The following is a 25,770-nucleotide window of genomic DNA, read 5'->3' as shown; positions in this document are numbered from 1 at the left end:
CTCTATTAACCACTATGATGACTAATCACTTTTCACAAGACCTGAAAACTGCAAGCTCTCTGACCTTTTATTTAACAAATTCTTATTTTCAATGACGGCCTAGGAACAGTGGGTTAACTGCCTTGTTCAGGGGCAGAACGACAGATTTTTACCTTGTCAGCTCGGGGATTCCAACTTGCAACCTTTCAGTTACTAGCCCAACACTCTAACCACTAGGCTACCCTGCCGCCCCACAGTCTTGCAGACAACCCAGGTTCGATGATTGGCCAGTTAACACAAAATGCTGACATGGTGAACTCTCATTACTGGAGGGGGAAAGACTATGTAAATAACACATTGTCTTTTAGGGGTTTTTCAAAGTTGTGTTTATTGATTCTACTATTGAAAGAAAGCAAACATCAGTCCATGGATGAACAATCCAAGTTTTTATTGTAGTTGAATGCATTGCTTTTCAATTGCTCTGTATAAGAGTGTCTGCTAAAATGACTAAAATATAAATGTCAAATGTGTGTTTTCTTCCAGGCACTCCCGCCCACCATGGTGATAGTAGGAATCTACTGTGGTGTGATAGCTGGTATGTTCCTGCTGCTGAAGACTGTGAACTACCGGCTGCATCATGCCCTGGACGAGGGAGAGGTGGTGGAGCACCGGGCCAAGGCGAAAGAGAGCAACAGAACCAGCAGTGAGGGGGCCAACGAGGGCAACGCCACACGTCAGGAGGACAGTAATGGACCAGGGTCAGTTAAGGTGTCTTCATGCTTCCCAACTGAACAAAAACATCCAAAATGAATGACAGATTACTTGAGTTATCTTAGATGAATTCTGACTATTTTGGGGACTGGCTACGGTGTCTTAAAATGGACAAACAGTACTGTTGCTGCTTCCCCCCCCCGTTTTTCAAGCGAAGGTCTTTTTAGGGAGTATCGTTGGGTTCGGCTAGCCGAGTCCGGCTAGGCGCCAGCTGAACTGAAGCGTTTAGCCTTTAGGGAGCTCTTCGGTTCAGGGTTGATGTTGGTGGTGGTACATTTTTTAGATATTCTTACTCTAACTTTCACTATCATAAACATACTTTTTTTCAATGGCTGAAGCAAGGACACACATTGTTTTCAGAGAAGTGTTGTTTATCACTAAATGGCAAGCATACCCTATCTATTCTCTTGTAGGGCTGTGGTTTATTGGATACTAGGGCACCAGACCTGACCCTTGACCCTAAAATCAGAGATGAATCATGGATTTAATTTTCTCTGGCAGTGTGAAGTAAGCTCGGTGTTTGTGGGCCAGGGTCAAAGGTTTATCTGTTGTTGTGAAGACGGGGACTGAGCAGGTTTCACATGCATGTTTGCAGTGCAAATCAATTCCGCTAGCAAGCTACCTCTTCACCTCAAGGCCACAAGACCAGTGAGGAAAGGGACTGATTTTGGGCAATCAAACAGATTTTTGTTAGTGGAAAATAGGCCTAGTTCACATTTAGCAAGAACGAAAACTAATGTGTGAGGTCACAGCTTATTAACTTACTGGCCAACCCCTGTAGAGTGAATCATTCTCACATTCCTGAAGGAGACCAAAGCAGAGCAGCTTGAAGTGGAGAGTGGAGTGAGGAGCAGGATGCTAAGAAAAATAAGGGAGAAATTACCCTCCACCACAGCAGTAGCTGAGTCAGTGGATTACCCTCCACTACATCAGTAGCTGAGTCAGTGTATTACCCTCCACTACAGCAGTAGCTGAGTCAGTGTATTACCCTCCACTACAGCAGTAGCTGAGTCAGTGTATTACCCTCCACTACATCAGTAGCTGAGTCAGTGTATTACCCTCCACTACATCAGTAGCTGAGTGTGTATTACCCTCCACTACAGCAGTAGCTGAGTCAGTGTATTACCCTCCACTACAGCAGTAGCTGAGTCAGTGTATTACCCTCCACCACAGCAGTGTATTACCCTCCACCACAGCAGTGTATTACCCTCCACTACAGCAGTAGCTGAGTCAGTGTATTACCCTCCACCACAGCAGTAGCTGAGTCAGTGTATTACCCTCCACTACAGCAGTGTATTACCCTCCACTACATCAGTGGCTGAGTCAGTGTATTACCCTCCACCACAGCAGTGTATTACCCTCCACTACAGCAGTAGCTGAGTCAGTGTATTACCCTCCACCACAGCAGTAGCTGAGACAGTGTATTAATCAAATCAAAATCAAATTTATTTTTATATGGCCCTTCGTACATCAGCTGATATTCTCAAAGTGCTGTACAGAAACCCAGCCTAAAACCCCAAACAGCAAGCAAAGCATGTGAAAGAAGCACGGTGGCTAGGAAAAACTCCCTAGGAAAAACTCCCTAGAAAGGCCAAAAACCTAGGAAGAAACCTAGAGAGGAACCAGGCTATGAGGGGTGGCCAGTCCTCTTCTGGCTGTGCAGGGTGGATATTATAACAGAACATGGTCAAGATGTTAAAATGTTAAAATGTTCATAAATGACCAGCATGGTCAAATAATAATAATCATAGTAGTTGTCGAGGGTGCAACAAGCACGTCCGGTGAACAGGTCAGGGTTCCATAGCCGCAGGCAGAACAGTTGAAACTGGAGCAGCAGCACGGCCAGGTGGACTGGGGACAGCAAGGAGTCATCATACCAGGTAGTCCTGAGGCATGGTCCTAGGGCTCAGGTCCTCCGAGAGAAAGACAGAAAGAGAGAAAGAGAGAATTAGAGAGAGCATATTTAAATACACACAGGACACCGGATAAGACAAGAGAAATACTCCAGATGTAACAGACTGACCCTAGCCCCCCGACACATAAACATTTTTTACATTTTTTTTTTTTTACATTTTAGTCATTTAGCAGACGCTCTTATCCAGAGCGACTTACAAATTGGTGCATTCACCTATAATATCCAGTGGAACAACCACTTTACAATAGTGCATCTAAACTACTGCAGCATAAATACTGGAGGCTGAGACAGGAGGGATCAGAAGACACTGTGGCCCCATCCGATGATACCCCCGGACAGGGCCAAACAGGCAGGATATAACCCCACCCACTTTGCCAAAGCACAGCCCCCACACCACTAGAGGGATGTCTCCAACCACCAACTTACCGTCCTAAGACAAGGCCGAGTATAGCCCACAACGATCTCCGCCATGGCACAACCCATGGGGGGGCGCCAACCCAGACAGGAAGACCACGTCAGTGACTCAACCCACTCAAGTGACGCACCCCTCCCATGGACGGCATGGAAGAACACCAGTAGGCCAGTGACTCAGCCCCTGTAAAAGGGTTAGAGGCAGAGAATCCCAGTGGAAAGAGGGGAACCGGCAAGGCAGAGACAGCAAGGGCGGTTCGTTGCTCCAGCCTTTCCGTTCACCTTCACACTCCTGGGCCAGACTATACTTAATCATAGGACCTACTGAAGAGATAAGTCTTCAGTAAAGACTTAAAGGTTGAGACTGAGTCTGCGTCTCTCACATTGGTAGGCAGACCATTCCATAAAAATGGAGCTCTATAGGAGAAAGCCCTACCTCCAGCCGTTTGCTTAGAAATTCTAGGGACAATTAGGAGGCCTGCGTCTTGTGACCGTAGCGTACGTGTAGGTATGTACGGCAGGACCAAATCGGAAAGATAGGTAGGAGCAAGCCCATGTAATGCTTTGTAGGTTAGCAGTAAAACCTTGAAATCAGCCCTTGCCTTAACAGGAAGCCAGTGTAGGGAGGCTAGCACTGGAGTAATATGATCAAATTTTTTGGTTCTAGTCAGGATTCTAGCAGCCGTATTTAGCACTAACTGAAGTTTATTTAGTGCTTTATCCGGGTAGCCGGAAAGTAGAGCATTGCAGTAGTCCAGCCTAGAAGTAACAAAAGCATGGATTAATTTTTCTGCGTCATTTTTGGACAGAAAATTTCTGATTTTTGCAATGTTACGTAGATGGTAAAAAGCTGTCCTTGAAACAGTCTTGATATGTTCTTCAAAAGAGAGATCAGGGTCCAGAGTAACGCCGAGGTCCTTCACAGTTTTATTTGAGACGACTGTACAACCATCCAGATTAATTGTCAGATTCAACAGAAGATCTCTTTGTTTCTTGGGACCTAGAACAAGCATCTCTGTTTTGTCCGAGTTTAAAAGTAGAAAGTTTGCAGCCATCCACTTCTTTATGTCTGAAACACAGGCTTCTAGCGAGGGCAATTTTGGGGCTTCACCATGTTTCATTGAAATGTACAGCTGTGTGTCGTCCGCATAGCAGTGAAATTTAACATTATGTTTTCGAATGACATCCCCAAGAGGTAAAATATATAGTGAAAACAATAGTGGTCCTAAAACGGAACCTTGAGGAACACCGAAATTTACAATTGATTTGTCAGAGGACAAACCATTCACAGAGACAAACTGATATCTTTCCGACAGATAAGATCTAAACCAGGCCAGAACTTGTCCATGTAGACCAATTTGGGTTTCCAATCTCTCCAAAAGAATGTGGTGATCGATGGTATCAAAAGCGGCACTAAGATCTAGGAGCACGAGGACAGATGCAGAGCCTCGGTCTGACGTCATTAAAAGGTAATTTACCACCTTCACAAGTGCAGTCTCAGTGCTATGATGGGGTCTAAAACCAGACTGAAGCGTTTCGTATACATTGTTTGTCTTCAGGAAGGCAGTGAGTTGCTGTGCAACAGCTTTTTCTAAAATTTTTGAGAGGAATGGAAGATTCGATATAGGCCGATAGTTTTTTATAATTTCTGGATCAAGATTCGGCTTTTTCAAGAGATGCTTTATTACTGCCACTTTTAGTGAGCTTGGTACACATCCGGTGAATAGAGAGCCGTTTATTATGTTCAACATAGGAGGGCCAAGCACAGGAAGCAGCTCTTTCAGTAGTTTAGTTGGAATAGGGTCTAGTATGCAGCTTGAGGGTTTGGAGGCCATGATTATTTTCATCATTGTGTCAAGAGATATAGTACTAAAACACTTTAGTATCTCCCTTGATCCTTGGTCCTGGCAGAGTTGTGCAGACTCAGGACAATGGAGCTTTGGAGGAATACCCAGATTTAAAGAGGAGTCTGTAATTTGCTTTCTAATGATCATGATCTTTTCCTCAAAGAAGTTCATAAATTTATTACTGCTGAAGTGAAAGCCATCCTCCATTTGCGAAGGCTGCTTTTTAGTTAGCTTTGCGACAGTATCAAAAAGAAATTTCGGATTGTTCTTATTTTCCTCAATTAAGTTGGAAAAATAGGATGATCGAGCAGCAGTGAGGGCTCTTCGATACTGCACGGTACTGTCTTTCCAAGCTAGTCGGAAGACTTCCAGTTTGGTGTGGCGCCATTTCCGTTCCAATTTTCTGGAAGCTTGCTTCAGAGCTCGTGTATTTTCTGTATACCAGGGAGCTAGTTTCTTATGACAGATGTTTTTAGGGGTGCAACTGCATCTAGGGTATTGCGCAAGGTTAAATTGAGTTCCTCGGTTAGGTGGTTAACTGATTTTTGTCCTCTGACGTCCTTGGGTAGGCAGAGGCAGTCTGGAAGGGCATCAAGGAATCTTTGGGTTGTCTGAGAATTTATAGCACGACTTTTAATGCTCCTTGGTTGGGGTCTGAGCAGATTATTTGTTGCAATTGCAAACGTAATAAAATGGTGGTCCGATAGTCCAGGATTATGAGGAAAAACATTTAGATCCACAACATTTATTCCATTACCCTCCACTACATCAGTAGCTGAGTCAGTGTATTACCCTCCACTACAGCAGTAGCTGAGTCAGTGTATTACCCTCCACTACAGCAGTGTATTACCCTCCACTACAGCAGTGTATTACCCTCCACTACAGCAGTAGCTGAGTCAGTGTATTACCCTCCACCACAGCAGTAGCTGAGTCAGTGTATTACCCTCCACCACAGCAGTAGCTGAGTCAGTGTATTACCCTCCACCACAGCAGTAGCTGAGTCAGTGTATTACCCTCCACCACATCAGTAGCTGAGTCAGTGTATTACCCTCCACCACAGCAGTGTATTACCCTCCACTACAGCAGTGGCTGAGTCAGTGTATTACCCTCCACTACAGCAGTAGCTGAGTCAGTGTATTACCCTCCACTACAGCAGTAGCTGAGTCAGTGTATTACCCTCCACTACAGCAGTAGCTGAGTCAGTGTATTACCCTCCACCACATCAGTAGCTGAGTCAGTGTATTACCCTACACTACATCAGTAGCTGAGTCAGTGTATTACCCTCCACCACAGCAGTGTATTACCCTCCACTACAGCAGTAGCTGAGTCAGTGTATTACCCTCCACCACAGCAGTGTATTACCCTCCACTACAACAGTAGCTGAGTCAGTGTATTACCCTCCACTACAGCAGTAGCTGAGTCAGTGTATTACCCTCCACTACAACAGTAGCTGAGTCAGTGTATTACCCTCCACTACAGCAGTAGCTGAGTCAGTGTATTACCATCCACTACAGCAGTAGCTGAGTCAGTGTATTACCCAACACTACATCAGTAGCTGAGTCAGTGTATTACCCTCAACCACATCAGTAGCTGAGTCAGTGTATTACCCTCCACCACAGCAGTGTATTACCCTCCACTACATCAGTAGCTGAGTCAGTGTATTACCCTCCACCACAGCAGTGTATTACCCTCCACTACAGCAGTAGCTGAGTCAGTGTATTACCCTCCACTACAGCAGTAGCTGAGTCAGTGTATTACCCTCCACTACAGCAGTAGCTGAGTCAGTGTATTACCCTCCACTACAGCAGTAGCTGAGTCAGTGTATTACCCTCCACTACAGCAGTAGCTGAGTCAGTGTATTACCCTCCACTACAGCAGTAGCTGAGTCAGTGTATTACCCTCCACTACATCAGTAGCTGAGTCAGTGTATTACCCTCCACCACATCAGTAGCTGAGTCAGTGTATTACCCTCCACTACATCAGTAGCTGAGTCAAGTGTATTACCCTCCACTACATCAGTGTATTACCCTCCACCACATCAGTAGCTGAGTCAGTGTATTACCCTCCACCACAGCAGTGTATTACCCTCCACTACATCAGTAGCTGAGTCAGTGTATTACCCTCCACTACAGCAGTAGCTTAGTCAGTGTATTACCCTCCACCACAGCAGTGTATTACCCTCCACTACATCAGTAGCTGAGTCAGTGTATTACCCTCCACCACATCAGTAGCTGAGTCAGTGTATTACCCTCCACTACATCAGTAGCTGAGTCAGTGTATTACCCTCCACCACAGCAGTGTATTACCCTCCACTACATCAGTAGCTGAGTCAATGTATTACCCTCCACCACAGCAGTGTATTACCCTCCACTACATCAGTAGCTGAGTCAGTGTATTACCCTCCACTACAGCAGTAGCTGAGTCAGTGTATTACCCTCCACTACAGCAGTAGATGAGTCAGTGTATTACCCTCCACTACAGCAGTAGCTGAGTCAGTGTATTACCCTCCACTACAGCAGTGTATTACCCTCCACTACAGCAGTGTATTACCCTCCACTACATCAGTGTATTACCCTCCACTACAGCAGTAGCTGAGTCAGTGTATTACCCTCCACTACAGCAGTAGCTGAGTCAGTGTATTACCCTCCACTACATCAGTAGCTGAGTCAGTGTATTACCCTCCACCACAGCAGTCTATTACCCTCCACCACAGCAGTGTATTACCCTCCACCACAGCAGTGTATTAGCCTCCACTACATCGGTAGCTGAGTCAGTGTATTACCCTCCACTACATCAGTAGGTGAGTCAGTGTATTACCCTCCACTACATCAGTAGCTGAGTCAGTGTATTACCCTCCACTACAGCAGTGTATTACCCTCCACCACATCAGTAGCTGAGTCAGTGTATTACCCTCCACTACAGCAGTGTATTACCCTTCACCACAGCAGTGTATTACCCTCCACCACAGCAGTGTATTACCCTCCACCACAGCAGTGTATTACCCTCCACTACATCAGTGTATTACCCTCCACTACATCAGTGTATTATCCTCCACTACATCAGTAGCTGAGTCAGTGTATTACCCTCCACCACAGCAGTGTATTACCCTCCACTACATCAGTAGCTGAGTCAGTGTATTACCCTCCACCACATCAGTAGCTGAGTCAGTGTATTACCCTCCACTACATCAGTAGCTGAGTCAATGTATTACCCTCCACCACAGCAGTGTATTACCCTCCACTACATCAGTAGCTGAGTCAGTGTATTACCCTCCACTACAGCAGTAGCTGAGTCAGTGTATTACCCTCCACTACAGCAGTGCCTTCCCTGTAGCTCAGTTGGTAGAGCATGGTGTTTGCAACACCAGGGTTGTGGGTTCGATTCCCACGGGGGGCCAGCACAGAAAAAAATGTATGAAATTGTATGAAATGTATGCATTCACTACTGTAAGTCGCTCTGGATAAGAGCGTCTGCTAAATGACTAAAATGTAAATGTAAATGCAGTAGCTGAGTCAGTGTATTACCCTCCACTACAGCAGTGTATTACCCTCCACTACAGCAGTGTATTACCCTCCACTACATCAGTGTATTACCCTCCACTACAGCAGTAGCTGAGTCAGTGTATTACCCTCCACTACAGCAGTAGCTGAGTCAGTGTATTACCCTCCACTACAGCAGTAGCTGAGTCAGTATATTACCCTCCACCACATCAGTAGCTGAGTCAGTGTATTACCCTCCACTACAGCAGTAGCTGAGTCAGTGTATTACCCTCCACCACAGCAATGTATTACCCTCCACTACAGCAGTGGCTGAGTCAGTGTATTACCCTCCACTACAGCAGTGGCTGAGTCAGTATATTACCCTCCACCACATCAGTAGCTGAGTCAGTGTATTACCCTCCACTACAGCAGTAGCTGAGTCAGTGTATTACCCTCCACCACAGCAGTGTATTACCCTCCACTACAGCAGTAGCTGAGTCAGTGTATTACCCTCCACCACAGCAGTGTATTACCCTCCACTACAGCAGTAGCTGAGTCAGTGTATTACCCTCCACTACAGCAGTAGCTGAGTCAGTGTATTACCCTCCACTACAGCAGTAGATGAGTCAGTGTATTACCCTCCACTACAGCAGTAGCTGAGTCAGTGTATTACCCTCCACTACAGCAGTGTATTACCCTCCACTACAGCAGTGTATTACCCTCCACTACATCAGTGTATTACCCTCCACTACAGCAGTAGCTGAGTCAGTGTATTACCCTCCACTACAGCAGTAGCTGAGTCAGTGTATTACCCTCCACTACATCAGTAGCTGAGTCAGTGTATTACCCTCCACCACAGCAGTCTATTACCCTCCACCACAGCAGTGTATTACCCTCCACCACAGCAGTGTATTAGCCTCCACTACATCGGTAGCTGAGTCAGTGTATTACCCTCCACTACATCAGTAGGTGAGTCAGTGTATTACCCTCCACTACATCAGTAGCTGAGTCAGTGTATTACCCTCCACTACAGCAGTGTATTACCCTCCACCACATCAGTAGCTGAGTCAGTGTATTACCCTCCACTACAGCAGTGTATTACCCTTCACCACAGCAGTGTATTACCCTCCACCACAGCAGTGTATTACCCTCCACCACAGCAGTGTATTACCCTCCACTACATCAGTGTATTACCCTCCACTACATCAGTGTATTATCCTCCACTACATCAGTAGCTGAGTCAGTGTATTACCCTCCACCACAGCAGTGTATTACCCTCCACTACATCAGTAGCTGAGTCAGTGTATTACCCTCCACCACATCAGTAGCTGAGTCAGTGTATTACCCTCCACTACATCAGTAGCTGAGTCAGTGTATTACCCTCCACCACAGCAGTGTATTACCCTCCACTACATCAGTAGCTGAGTCAATGTATTACCCTCCACCACAGCAGTGTATTACCCTCCACTACATCAGTAGCTGAGTCAGTGTATTACCCTCCACTACAGCAGTAGCTGAGTCAGTGTATTACCCTCCACTACAGCAGTGCCTTCCCTGTAGCTCAGTTGGTAGAGCATGGTGTTTGCAACACCAGGGTTGTGGGTTCGATTCCCACGGGGGGCCAGCACAGAAAAAAATTTATGAAATTGTATGAAATGTATGCATTCACTACTGTAAGTCGCTCTGGATAAGAGCGTCTGCTAAATGACTAAAATGTAAATGTAAATGCAGTAGCTGAGTCAGTGTATTACCCTCCACTACAGCAGTGTATTACCCTCCACTACAGCAGTGTATTACCCTCCACTACATCAGTGTATTACCCTCCACTACAGCAGTAGCTGAGTCAGTGTATTACCCTCCACTACAGCAGTAGCTGAGTCAGTGTATTACCCTCCACCACAGCAGTAGCTGAGTCAGTATATTACCCTCCACTACAGCAGTAGCTGAGTCAGTGTATTACCCTCCACCACAGCAATGTATTACCCTCCACTACAGCAGTGGCTGAGTCAGTGTATTACCCTCCACTACAGCAGTGGCTGAGTCAGTATATTACCCTCCACCACATCAGTAGCTGAGTCAGTGTATTACCCTCCACTACAGCAGTAGCTGAGTCAGTGTATTACCCTCCACTACAGCAGTGTATTACCCTCCACTACAGCAGTAGCTGAGTCAGTGTATTACCCTCCACCACAGCAGTGTATTACCCTCCACTACAGCAGTAGCTGAGTCAGTGTATTACCCTCCACCACAGCAGTGTATTACCCTCCACCACAGCAGTAGCTGAGTCAGTGTATTACCCTCCACTACATCAGTAGCTGAGTCAGTGTATTACCCTCCACTACAGCAGTAGCTGAGTCAGTGTATTACCCTCCACCACATCAGTAGCTGAGTCAGTGTATTACCCTCCACCACATCAGTAGCTGAGTGAGTGTATTACCCTCCACCACATCAGTGTATTACCCTCCACTGCAGCAGTAGCTGAGTCAGTGTATTACCCTCCACCACATCAGTAGCTGAGTCAGTGTATTACCCTCCACCACATCAGTGTATTACCCTCCACCACAGCAGTAGCTGAGTCAGTGTGTTACCCTCCACCACAGCAGTGTATTACCCTCCACTACAGCAGTGGCTGAGTCAGTGTATTACCCTCCACTACAGCAGTAGCTGAGTCAGTGTATTACCCTCCACTACAGCAGTAGCTGAGTCAGTGTATTACCCTCCACTACATCAGTAGCTGAGTCAGTGTATTACCCTCCACCACAGCAGTGTATTACCCTCCACTACAGCAGTAGCTGAGTCAGTGTATTACCCTCCACCACAGCAGTGATTTACCATCCACTACATCAGTAGCTGAGTCAGTGTATTACCCTCCACCACAGCAGTGGCTGAGTCAGTGTATTACCCTCCACCACAGCAGTGTATTACCCTCCACTACAGCAGTAGCTGAGTCAGTGTATTACCCTCCACCACAGCAGTGTATTACCCTCCACTACATCAGTAGCTGAGTCAGTGTATTACCCTCCACTACAGCAGTAGCTGAGTCAGTGTATTACCCTCCAGCACATCAGTAGCTGAGTCAGTGTATTACCCTCCACTACAGCAGTAGCTGAGTCAGTGTATTACCCTCCACTACAGCAGTAGCTGAGTCAGTGTATTACCCTCCACTACAGCAGTAGCTGAGTCAGTGTATTACCCTCCACTACATCAGTAGCTGAGTCAGTGTATTACCCTCCACTACAGCAGTTTATTACCCTCCACCACATCAGTAGCTTAGTCAGTGTATTACCCTCCACTACATCAGTGTATTACCCTCCACCACAGCTGTGTATTACCCTCCACCACAGCTGTGTATTACCCTCCACCACAGCAGTGTATTACCCTCCACCACAGCAGTGTATTACCCTCCACTACATCAGTAGCTGAGTCAGTGTATTACCCTCCACTACATCAGTAGCTGAGTCAGTGTATTACCCTCCACTACATCAGTAGCTGAGTCAGTGTATTACCCTCCACCACAGCAGTGTATTACCCTCCACTACATCAGTAGCTGAGTCAGTGTATTACCCTCCACCACAGCAGTGTATTACCCTCCACTACATCAGTAGCTGAGTCAGTGTATTACGCTCCACTACATCAGTGTATTACACTCCACCACAGCAGTGTATTACCCTCCACCACAGCAGTGTATTACCCTCCACCACAGCAGTGTATTACCCTCCACCACAGCAGTGTATTACCCTCCACCACAGCAGTGTATTACCCTCCACCACAGCAGTGTATTACCCTCCACTACATCAGTGTATTACCCTCCACTACATCAGTAGCTGAGTCAGTGTATTACCCTCCACCACAGCAGTGTATTACCCTCCACTACAGCAGTAGCTGAGTCAGTGTATTACCCTCCACTACAGCAGTAGCTGAGTCAGTGTATTACCCTCCACTACAGCAGTAGCTGAGTCAGTGTATTACCCTCCACTACAGCAGTAGCTGAGTCAGTGTATTACCCTCCACTACAGCAGTAGCTGAGTCAGTGTATTACCCTCCACTACAGCAGTAGCTGAGTCAGTGTATTACCCTCCACTACAGCAGTAGCTGAGTCAGTGTATTACCCTCCACTACAGCAGTAGCTGAGTCAGTGTATTACCCTCCACTACAGCAGTAGCTGAGTCAGTGTATTACCCTCCACTACAGCAGTAGCTGAGTCAGTGTATTACCCTCCACTACAGCAGTAGCTGAGTCAGTGTATTACCCTCCACTACAGCAGTAGCTGAGTCAGTGTATTACCCTCCACTACAGCAGTAGCTGAGTCAGTGTATTACCCTCCACTACAGCAGTAGCTGAGTCAGTGTATTACCCTCCACTACAGCAGTAGCTGAGTCAGTGTATTACCCTCCACTACAGCAGTAGCTGAGTCAGTGTATTACCCTCCACTACAGCAGTAGCTGAGTCAGTGTATTACCCTCCACTACAGCAGTAGCTTAGTCAGTGTATTACCCTCCACCACATCAGTAGCTGACTCAGTGTATTACCCTCCACTACATCAGTAGCTGAGTCAGTGTATTACCCTCCACCACAGCAGTGTATTACCCTCCACTACATCAGTAGCTGAGTCAGTGTATTACCCTCCACCACAGCAGTGTATTACCCTCCACTACATCAGTAATTGAGTCATTGTATTACCCTCCACTACATCAGTAGCTGAGTCAGTGTATTACCCTCCACTACAGCAGTAGCTGAGTCAGTGTATTACCCTCCACTACAGCAGTAGCTGAGTCAGTGTATTACCCTCCACTACAGCAGTGTATTACCCTCCACTACATCAGTGTATTACCCTCCACTACAGCAGTAGCTGAGTCAGTGTATTACCCTCCACTACAGCAGTAGCTGAGTCAGTGTATTACCCTCCACTACAGCAGTAGCTGAGTCAGTATTTTACCCTCCACCACATCAGTAGCTGAGTCAGTGTATTACCCTCCACTACATCAGTAGCTGAGTCAGTGTATTACCCTCCACCACAGCAGTGTATTACCCTCCACCACAGCAGTGTATTACCCTCCACTACAGCAGTAGCTGAGTCAGTGTATTACCCTCCACCACAGCAGTGTATTACCCTCCACCACAGCAGTGTATTACCCTCCACCACAGCAGTGTATTACCCTCCACTACAGCAGTGGCTGAGTCAGTATATTACCCTCCACCACATCAGTAGCTGAGTCAGTGTATTACCCTCCACCACATCAGTAGCTGAGTCAGTGTATTACCCTCCACCACAGCAGTGTATTACCCTCCACTACATCAGTAATTGAGTCATTGTATTACCCTCCACTACATCAGTAGCTGAGTCAGTGTATTACCCTCCACTACAGCAGTAGCTGAGTCAGTGTATTACCCTCCACTACAGCAGTGTATTACCCTCCACTACATCAGTGTATTACCCTCCACTACAGCAGTAGCTGAGTCAGTGTATTACCCTCCACTACAGCAGTAGCTGAGTCAGTGTATTACCCTCCACTACAGCAGTAGCTGAGTCAGTATTTTACCCTCCACCACATCAGTAGCTGAGTCAGTGTATTACCCTCCACTACATCAGTAGCTGAGTCAGTGTATTACCCTCCACCACAGCAGTGTATTACCCTCCACCACAGCAGTGTATTACCCTCCACTACAGCAGTAGCTGAGTCAGTGTATTACCCTCCACCACAGCAGTGTATTACCCTCCACCACAGCAGTGTATTACCCTCCACCACAGCAGTGTATTACCCTCCACTACAGCAGTGGCTGAGTCAGTATATTACCCTCCACCACATCAGTAGCTGAGTCAGTGTATTACCCTCCACCACATCAGTGTATTACCCTCCACTGCAGCAGTAGCTGAGTCAGTATATTACCCTCCACCACATCAGTAGCTGAGTCAGTGTATTACCCTCCACCACATCAGTGTATTACCCTCCACCACAGCAGTAGCTGAGTCAGTGTATTACCCTCCACCACAGCAGTGTATTACCCTCCACTACAGCAGTGGCTGAGTCAGTGTATTACCCTCCACTACAGCAGTAGCTGAGTCAGTGTATTACCCTCCACTACAGCAGTAGCTGAGTCAGTGTATTACCCTCCACTACATCAGTAGCTGAGTCAGTGTATTACCCTCCACCACAGCAGTGTATTACCCTCCACTACAGCAGTAGCTGAGTCAGTGTATTACCCTCCACCACAGCAGTGATTTACCATCCACTACATCAGTAGCTGAGTCAGTGTATTACCCTCCACCACAGCAGTGGCTGAGTCAGTGTATTACCCTCCACCACAGCAGTGTATTACCCTCCACTACAGCAGTAGCTGAGTCAGTGTATTACCCTCCACCACAGCAGTGTATTACCCTCCACTACATCAGTAGCTGAGTCAGTGTATTACCCTCCACTACAGCAGTAGCTGAGTCAGTGTATTACCCTCCAGCACATCAGTAGCTGAGTCAGTGTATTACCCTCCACTACAGCAGTAGCTGAGTCAGTGTATTACCCTCCACTACAGCAGTAGCTGAGTCAGTGTATTACCCTCCACTACAGCAGTAGCTGAGTCAGTGTATTACCCTCCACTACATCAGTAGCTGAGTCAGTGTATTACCCTCCACTACAGCAGTTTATTACCCTCCACCACATCAGTAGCTTAGTCAGTGTATTACCCTCCACTACATCAGTGTATTACCCTCCACCACAGCTGTGTATTACCCTCCACCACAGCTGTGTATTACCCTCCACCACAGCTGTGTATTACCCTCCACCACAGCAGTGTATTACCCTCCACCACAGCAGTGTATTACCCTCCACTACATCAGTAGCTGAGTCAGTGTATTACCCTCCACTACATCAGTAGCTGAGTCAGTGTATTACCCTCCACTACATCAGTAGCTGAGTCAGTGTATTACCCTCCACCACAGCAGTGTATTACCCTCCACTACATCAGTAGCTGAGTCAGTGTATTACCCTCCACCACAGCAGTGTATTACCCTCCACTACATCAGTAGCTGAGTCAGTGTATTACGCTCCACTACATCAGTGTATTACACTCCACCACAGCAGTGTATTACCCTCCACCACAGCAGTGTATTACCCTCCACCACAGCAGTGTATTACCCTCCACCACAGCAGTGTATTACCCTCCACCACAGCAGTGTATTACCCTCCACCACAGCAGTGTATTACCCTCCACCACAGCAGTGTATTACCCTCCACTACATCAGTGTATTACCCTCCACTACATCAGTAGCTGAGTCAGTGTATTACCCTCCACTACATCAGTAGCTGAGTCAGTGTATTACCCTCCACCACAGCAGTGTATTACCCTCCACTACAGCAGTAGCTGAGTCAGTGTATTACCCTCCACTACAGCAGTAGCTGAGTCAGTGTATTACCCTCCACTACAGCAGTAGCTGAGTCAGTGTATTACCCTCCACTACAGCAGTAGCTGAGTCAGTGTATTACCCTCCACTACAGCAGTAGCTGAGTCAGTGTATTACCCTCCACTACAGCAGTAGCTGAGTCAGTGTATTACCCTCCACTACAGCAGTAGCTGAGTCAGTGTATTACCCTCCACTACAGCAGTAGCTGAGTCAGTGTATTACCCTCCACTACAGCAGTAGCTGAGTCAGTGTATTACCCTCCACTACAGCAGTAGCTGAGTCAGTGTATTACCCTCCACTACAGCAGTAGCTGAGTCAGTGTATTACCCTCCACTACAGCAGTAGCTGAGTCAGTGTATTACCCTCCACTACAGCAGTAGCTGAGTCAGTGTATTACCCTCCACTACAGCAGTAGCTGAGTCAGTGTATTACCCTCCACTACAGCAGTAGCTGAGTCAGTGTATTACCCTCCACTACAGCAGTAGCTGAGTCAGTGTATTACCCTCCACTACAGCAGTAGCTGAGTCAGTGTATTACCCTCCACTACAGCAGTAGCTGAGTCAGTGTATTACCCTCCACTACAGCAGTAGCTGAGTCAGTGTATTACCCTCCACTACAGCAGTAGCTGAGTCAGTGTATTACCCTCCACTACAGCAGTAGCTGAGTCAGTGTATTACCCTCCACTACAGCAGTAGCTGAGTCAGTGTATTACCCTCCACTACAGCAGTAGCTGAGTCAAGTGTATTACCCTCCACTACAGCAGTGTATTACCCTCCACCACATCAGTAGCTGAGTCAGTGTATTACCCTCCACCACATCAGTGTATTACCCTCCACCACAGCAGTCTATTACCCTCCACCACAGCAGTCTATTACCCTCCACCACAGCAGTCTATTACCCTCCACCACAGCAGTGTATTACCCTCCACCACAGCAGTGATTACCCTCCACTACGTCAGTAGCTGAGTCAGTGTATTACCCTCCACTACATCAGTAGCTGAGTCAGTGTATTACCCTCCACCACAGCAGTGTATTACCCTCCACTACATCAGTAGCTGAGTCAGTGTATTACCCTCCACCACAGCAGTGTATTACCCTCCACTACATCAGTAGCTGAGTCAGTGTATTACCCTCCACTACAGCAGTGTATTACCCTCCACCACATCAGTAGCTGAGTCAGTGTATTACCCTCCACTACAGCAGTGTATTACCCTCCACTACAGCAGTGTATTACCCTCCACCACAGCAGTGTATTACCCTCCACCACAGCAGTGTATTACCCTCCACCACATCAGTGTATTACCCTCCACTACATCAGGAGCTGAGTCAGTGTATTACCCTCCACTACATCAGTAGCTGAGTCAGTGTATTTCCCTCCACCACAGCAGTGTATTACCCTCCACTACATCAGTAGCTGAGTCAGTGTATTACCCTCCACTACAGCAGTAGCTTAGTCAGTGTATTACCCTCCACCACATCAGTAGCTGACTCAGTGTATTACCCTCCACTACATCAGTAGCTGAGTCAGTGTATTACCCTCCACCACAGCAGTGTATTACCCTCCACTACATCAGTAGCTGAGTCAGTGTATTACCCTCCACCACAGCAGTGTATTACCCTCCACTACATCAGTAATTGAGTCATTGTATTACCCTCCACTACATCAGTAGCTGAGTCAGTGTATTACCCTCCACTACAGCAGTAGCTGAGTCAGTGTATTACCCTCCACTACAGCAGTAGCTGAGTCAGTGTATTACCCTCCACTACAGCAGTGTATTACCCTCCACTACATCAGTGTATTACCCTCCACTACAGCAGTAACTGAGTCAGTGTATTACCCTCCACTACAGCAGTAGCTGAGTCAGTGTATTACCCTCCACTACAGCAGTAGCTGAGTCAGTATTTTACCCTCCACCACATCAGTAGCTGAGTCAGTGTATTACCCTCCACTACATCAGTAGCTGAGTCAGTGTATTACCCTCCACCACAGCAGTGTATTACCCTCCACCACAGCAGTGTATTACCCTCCACTACAGCAGTAGCTGAGTCAGTGTATTACCCTCCACCACAGCAGTGTATTACCCTCCACCACAGCAGTGTATTACCCTCCACCACAGCAGTGTATTACCCTCCACTACAGCAGTGGCTGAGTCAGTATATTACCCTCCACCACATCAGTAGCTGAGTCAGTGTATTACCCTCCACCACATCAGTAGCTGAGTCAGTGTATTACCCTCCACCACAGCAGTGTATTACCCTCCACTACATCAGTAATTGAGTCATTGTATTACCCTCCACTACATCAGTAGCTGAGTCAGTGTATTACCCTCCACTACAGCAGTAGCTGAGTCAGTGTATTACCCTCCACTACAGCAGTAGCTGAGTCAGTGTATTACCCTCCACTACAGCAGTGTATTACCCTCCACTACATCAGTGTATTACCCTCCACTACAGCAGTAGCTGAGTCAGTGTATTACCCTCCACTACAGCAGTAGCTGAGTCAGTGTATTACCCTCCACTACAGCAGTAGCTGAGTCAGTTTTTTACCCTCCACCACATCAGTAGCTGAGTCAGTGTATTACCCTCCACTACATCAGTAGCTGAGTCAGTGTATTACCCTCCACCACAGCAGTGTATTACCCTCCACCACAGCAGTGTATTACCCTCCACTACAGCAGTAGCTGAGTCAGTGTATTACCCTCCACCACAGCAGTGTATTACCCTCCACCACAGCAGTGTATTACCCTCCACCACAGCAGTGTATTACCCTCCACTACAGCAGTGGCTGAGTCAGTATATTACCCTCCACCACATCAGTAGCTGAGTCAGTGTATTACCCTCCACCACATCAGTGTATTACCCTCCACTGCAGCAGTAGCTGAGTCAGTATATTACCCTCCACCACATCAGTAGCTGAGTCAGTGTATTACCCTCCACCACATCAGTGTATTACCCTCCACCACAGCAGTAGCTGAGTCAGTGTATTACCCTCCACCACAGCAGTGTATTACCCTCCACTACAGCAGTGGCTGAGTCAGTGTATTACCCTCCACTACAGCAGTAGCTGAGTCAGTGTATTACCCTCCACTACAGCAGTAGCTGAGTCAGTGTATTACCCTCCACTACATCAGTAGCTGAGTCAGTGTATTACCCTCCACCACAGCAGTGTATTACCCTCCACTACAGCAGTAGCTGAGTCAGTGTATTACCCTCCACCACAGCAGTGATTTACCATCCACTACATCAGTAGCTGAGTCAGTGTATTACCCTCCACTACATCAGTAGCTGAGTCAGTGTATTACCATCCACCACATCAGTAGCTGAGTCAGTGTATTACCCTCCACTACAGCAGTAGCTGAGTCAGTGTATTACCCTCCACCACAGCAGTGTATTACCCTCCACTACAGCAGTAGCTGAGTCAGTGTATTACCCTCCACTACAGCAGTAGCTGAGTCAGTGTATTACCCTCCACTACAGCAGTAGCTGAGTCAGTGTATTACCCTCCACTACAGCAGTAGCTGAGTCAGTGTATTACCCTCCACTACAGCAGTAGCTGAGTCAGTGTATTACCCTCCACTACAGCAGTTTATTACCCTCCACCACATCAGTAGCTTAGTCAGTGTATTACCCTCCACTACATCAGTGTATTACCCTCCACTACAGCGGTGTATTACCCTCCACCACAGCAGTGTATTACCCTCCACCACAGCAGTGTATTACCCTCCACCACAGCAGTGTATTACCCTCCACCACATCAGTAGCTGAGTCAGTGTATTACCCTCCACTACATCAGTGTATTACCCTCCACTACATCAGTGTATTACCCTCCACTACATCAGTGTATTACCCTCCACTACAGCAGTGTATTACCCTCACCACAGCAGTGTATTACCCTCCACCACAGCAGTGTATTACCCTCCACTACATCAGTAGCTGAGTCAGTGTATTACCCTACACTACATCAGTAGCTGAGTCAGTGTATTACCCTCCACTACAGCAGTTTATTACCCTCCACCACATCAGTAGCTTAGTCAGTGTATTACCCTCCACTACATCAGTGTATTACCCTCCACTACAGCGGTGTATTACCCTCCACTACATCAGTGTATTACCCTCCACCACAGCAGTCTATTACCCTCCACCACAGCAGTCTATTACCCTCCACCACAGCAGTGTATTACCCTCCACCACAGCAGTGTATTACCCTCCACTACATCAGTAGCTGAGTCAGTGTATTACCCTCCACTACATCAGTAGCTGAGTCAGTGTATTACCCTCCACTACAGCAGTGTATTACCCTCCACCACATCAGTAGCTGAGTCAGTGTATTACCCTCCACTACATCAGTGTATTACCCTCCACTACATCAGTGTATTACCCTCCACTACAGCAGTGTATTACCCTCCACCACAGCAGGGTATTACCCTCCACCACAGCAGTGTATTACCCTCCACTACATCAGTGTATTACCCTCCACTACATCAGTAGCTGAGTCAGTGTATTACCCTCCACTACATCAGTAGCTGAGTCAGTGTATTACCTTCCACCACAGCAGTGTATTACCCTCCACTACATCAGTAGCTGAGTCAGTGTATTACCCTCCACCACAGCAGTGTATTACCTTCCACCACATCAGTAGCTTAGTCAGTGTATTACCCTCCACTACATCAGTGTATTACCCTCCACCACAGCGGTGTATTACCCTCCACCACAGCAGTGTATTACCCTCCACTACAGCAGTAGCTGAGTCAGTGTATTACCCTTTACAGCAGTGTATTACCCTCCACCACAGCAGTGTATTACCCTCCACTACAGCAGTGGCTGAGTCAGTGTATTATCCTCCACCACAGCAGTGTTTTACCCTCCACTACATCAGTAGCTGAGTCAGTGTATTACCCTCCACTACATCAGTAGCTGAGTCAGTGTATTACCTTCCACCACAGCAGTGTATTACCCTCCACTACATCAGTAGCTGAGTCAGTGTATTACCCTCCACCACAGCAGTGTATTACCTTCCACCACATCAGTAGCTTAGTCAGTGTATTACCCTCCACTACATCAGTGTATTACCCTCCACTACAGCGGTGTATTACCCTCCACCACAGCAGTGTATTACCCTCCACTACAGCAGTAGCTGAGTCAGTGTATTACCCTTTACAGCAGTGTATTACCCTCCACCACAGCAGTGTATTACCCTCCACTACAGCAGTGGCTGAGTCAGTGTATTATCCTCCACCACAGCAGTGTTTTACCCTCCACTACATCAGTAGCTGAGTCAGTGTATTACCCTCCACCACAGCAGTGTATTACCCTCCACTACAGCAGTAGCTGAGTCAGTGTATTACCCTCCACTACAGCAGTGTATTACCCTCCACCACAGCAGTGTATTACCCTCCACTACAGCAGTGGCTGAGTCAGTGTATTACCCTCCACTACAGCAGTGGCTGAGTCAGTGTATTATCCTCCACCACAGCAGTGTATTACCCTCCACCACATCAGTAGCTGAGTCAGTGTATTACCCTCCACCACAGCAGTGTATTATCCTCCACTACATCAGTAATTGAGTCATTGTATTACCCTCCACTACATCAGTAGCTGAGTCAGTGTATTACCCTCCACTACAGCAGTAGCTGAGTCAGTGTATTACCCTCCACTACAGCAGTAGCTGAGTCAGTGTATTACCCTCCACTACATCAGTAGCTGAGTCAGTATTTTACCCTCCACCACATCAGTAGCTGAGTCAGTGTATTACCCTCCACTACATCAGTAGCTGAGTCAGTGTATTACCCTCCACTACAGCAGTGGCTGAGTCAGTGTATTACCCTCCACTACGTCAGTAGATGAGTCAGTGTATTACCCTCCACTACAGCAGTAGCTGAGTCAGTGTATTACCCTCCACCACATCAGTGTATTACCCTCCACTGCAGCAGTAGCTGAGTCAGTATATTACCCTCCACCACATCAGTAGCTGAGTCAGTGTATTACCCTCCACCACATCAGTGTATTACCCTCCACTGCAGCAGTAGCTGAGTCAGTATATTACCCTCCACCACATCAGTAGCTGAGTCAGTGTATTACCCTCCACCACATCAGTGTATTACCCTCCACCACAGCAGTAGCTGAGTCAGTGTATTACCCTCCACCACAGCAGTGTATTACCCTCCACCACAGCAGTGTATTACCCTCCACCACAGCAGTGTATTACCCTCCACTACAGCAGTGGCTGAGTCAGTATATTACCCTCCACCACATCAGTAGCTGAGTCAGTGTATTACCCTCCACTACAGCAGTAGCTGAGTCAGTGTATTACCCTCCACTACAGCAGTGTATTACCCTCCACTACATCAGTAGCTGAGTCAGTGTATTACCCTCCACCACAGCAGTGTATTACCCTCCACTACAGCAGTAGCTGAGTCAGTGTATTACCCTCCACCACAGCAGTGTATTACCCTCCACCACAGCAGTTGCTGAGTCAGTGTATTACCCTCCACTACAGCAGTAGCTGAGTCAGTATATTACCCTCCACCACATCAGTAGCTGAGTCAGTGTATTACCCTCCACTACATCAGTAGCTGAGTCAGTGTATTACCCTCCACCACAGCAGTGTATTACCCTCCACCACAGCAGTGTATTACCCTCCACTACAGCAGTAGCTGAGTCAGTGTATTACCCTCCACCACAGCAGTTTATTACCCTCCACCACAGCAGTGTATTACCCTCCACTACAGCAGTAGCTGAGTCAGTGTATTACCCTCCACTACAGCAGTGTATTACCCTCCACTACATCAGTAGCTGAGTCAGTGTATTACCCTCCACTACAGCAGTGGCTGAGTCAGTGTATTACCCTCCACTACGTCAGTAGATGAGTCAGTGTATTACCCTCCACTACAGCAGTAGCTGAGTCAGTGTATTACCCTCCACCACATCAGTGTATTACCCTCCACTGCAGCAGTAGCTGAGTCAGTATATTACCCTCCACCACATCAGTAGCTGAGTCAGTGTATTACCCTCCACCACATCAGTGTATTACCCTCCACTGCAGCAGTAGCTGAGTCAGTATATTACCCTCCACCACATCAGTAGCTGAGTCAGTGTATTACCCTCCACCACATCAGTGTATTACCCTCCACCACAGCAGTAGCTGAGTCAGTGTATTACCCTCCACTACAGCAGTAGCTGAGTCAGTGTATTACCCTCCACTACATCAGTAGCTGAGTCAGTGTATTACCCTCCACCACAGCAGTGATTTACCATCCACTACATCAGTAGCTGAGTCAGTGTATTACCCTCCACCACAGCAGTGTATTACCCTCCACTACAGCAGTAGCTGAGTCAGTGTATTACCCTCCACTACGTCAGTAGATGAGTCAGTGTATTACCCTCCACTACAGCAGTAGCTGAGTCAGTGTATTACCCTCCACCACATCAGTGTATTACCCTCCACTGCAGCAGTAGCTGAGTCAGTATATTACCCTCCACCACATCAGTAGCTGAGTCAGTGTATTACCCTCCACCACATCAGTGTATTACCCTCCACTGCAGCAGTAGCTGAGTCAGTATATTACCCTCCACCACATCAGTAGCTGAGTCAGTGTATTACCCTCCACCACATCAGTGTATTACCCTCCACCACAGCAGTAGCTGAGTCAGTGTATTACCCTCCACTACAGCAGTAGCTGAGTCAGTGTATTACCCTCCACTACATCAGTAGCTGAGTCAGTGTATTACCCTCCACCACAGCAGTGATTTACCATCCACTACATCAGTAGCTGAGTCAGTGTATTACCCTCCACCACAGCAGTGTATTACCCTCCACTACAGCAGTAGCTGAGTCAGTGTATTACCCTCCACCACAGCAGTGATTTACCATCCACTACATCAGTAGCTGAGTCAGTGTATTACCCTCCACCACATCAGTAGCTGAGTCAGTGTATTACCCTCCACTACAGCAGTAGCTGAGTCAGTGTATTACCATCCACCACATCAGTAGCTGAGTCAGTGTATTACCCTCCACCACAGCAGTGATTTACCATCCACTACATCAGTAGCTGAGTCAGTGTATTACCCTCCACTACATCAGTAGCTGAGTCAGTGTATTACCATCCACCACATCAGTAGCTGAGTCAGTGTATTACCCTCCACTACATCAGTAGCTGAGTCAGTGTATTACCCTCCACCACAGCAGTGTATTACCCTCCACTACAGCAGTAGCTGAGTCAGTGTATTACCCTCCACTACAGCAGTAGCTGAGTCAGTGTATTACCCTCCACTACAGCAGTAGCTGAGTCAGTGTATTACCCTCCACTACAGCAGTTTATTACCCTCCACCACATCAGTAGCTTAGTCAGTGTATTACCCTCCACTACATCAGTGTATTACCCTCCACTACAGCGGTGTATTACCCTCCACCACAGCAGTGTATTACCCTCCACCACAGCAGTGTATTACCCTCCACCACAGCAGTGTATTACCCTCCACCACAGCAGTGTATTACCCTCCACCACAGCAGTGTATTACCCTCCACCACAGCAGTCTATTACCCTCCACCACAGCAGTGTATTACCCTCCACTACATCAGTAGCTGAGTCAGTGTATTACCCTCCACTACATCAGTAGCTGAGTCAGTGTATTACCCTCCACTACATCAGTAGCTGAGTCAGTGTATTACCCTCCACTACAGCAGTGTATTACCCTCCACCACATCAGTAGCTGAGTCAGTGTATTACCCTCCACTACATCAGTGTATTACCCTCCACTACATCAGTGTATTACCCTCCACTACAGCAGTGTATTACCCTCCACCACAGCAGTGTATTACCCTCCACCACAGCAGTGTATTACCCTCCACTACATCAGTAGCTGAGTCAGTGTATTACCCTACACTACATCAGTAGCTGAGTCAGTGTATTACCCTCCACTACAGCAGTTTATTACCCTCCACCACATCAGTAGCTTAGTCAGTGTATTACCCTCCACTACATCAGTGTATTACCCTCCACTACAGCGGTGTATTACCCTCCACCACAGCAGTGTATTACCCTCCACCACAGCAGTGTATTACCCTCCACTACATCAGTGTATTACCCTCCACCACAGCAGTCTATTACCCTCCACCACAGCAGTCTATTACCCTCCACCACAGCAGTGTATTACCCTCCACCACAGCAGTGTATTACCCTCCACTACATCAGTAGCTGAGTCAGTGTATTACCCTCCACTACATCAGTAGCTGAGTCAGTGTATTACCCTCCACTACATCAGTAGCTGAGTCAGTGTATTACCCTCCACTACATCAGTAGCTGAGTCAGTGTATTACCCTCCACTACAGCAGTGTATTACCCTCCACCACATCAGTAGCTGAGTCAGTGTATTACCCTCCACTACATCAGTGTATTACCCTCCACTACATCAGTGTATTACCCTCCACTACAGCAGTGTATTACCCTCCACCACAGCAGTGTATTACCCTCCACCACAGCAGTGTATTACCCTCCACCACAGCAGTGTATTACCCTCCACTACATCAGTGTATTACCCTCCACTACATCAGTAGCTGAGTCAGTGTATTACCCTCCACTACATCAGTAGCTGAGTCAGTGTATTACCTTCCACCACAGCAGTGTATTACCCTCCACTACATCAGTAGCTGAGTCAGTGTATTACCCTCCACCACAGCAGTGTATTACCTTCCACCACATCAGTAGCTTAGTCAGTGTATTACCCTCCACTACATCAGTGTATTACCCTCCACTACAGCGGTGTATTACCCTCCACCACAGCAGTGTATTACCCTCCACTACAGCAGTAGCTGAGTCAGTGTATTACCCTTTACAGCAGTGTATTACCCTCCACCACAGCAGTGTATTACCCTCCACTACAGCAGTGGCTGAGTCAGTGTATTACCCTCCACTACAGCAGTGGCTGAGTCAGTGTATTATCCTCCACCACAGCAGTGTTTTACCCTCCACTACAT

At 47.3% G+C, this 25,770-nt stretch overlaps 1 protein-coding gene across 1 annotated transcript in view; it reads left to right on the top strand.

Annotated features, from left to right (window-relative positions):
* The window catches only part of pcnx1 (pecanex 1), a 179,663-nt gene that overhangs the window by 1,778 nt on the left and 152,115 nt on the right, over positions 1 to 25,770 (top strand). The window contains 1 exon segment of the mRNA XM_045707680.2: positions 523 to 737. Coding sequence (XP_045563636.2) covers positions 523 to 737 — 215 coding nt within the window.

Source organism: Salmo salar, chromosome 01, assembly GCF_965601325.2.
Source record: "Salmo salar chromosome 01, fSalSal1, whole genome shotgun sequence".
Lineage (NCBI taxonomy): Eukaryota > Metazoa > Chordata > Actinopteri > Salmoniformes > Salmonidae > Salmo > Salmo salar.
This window is presented reverse-complemented; position numbering and strand designations above follow the sequence as displayed.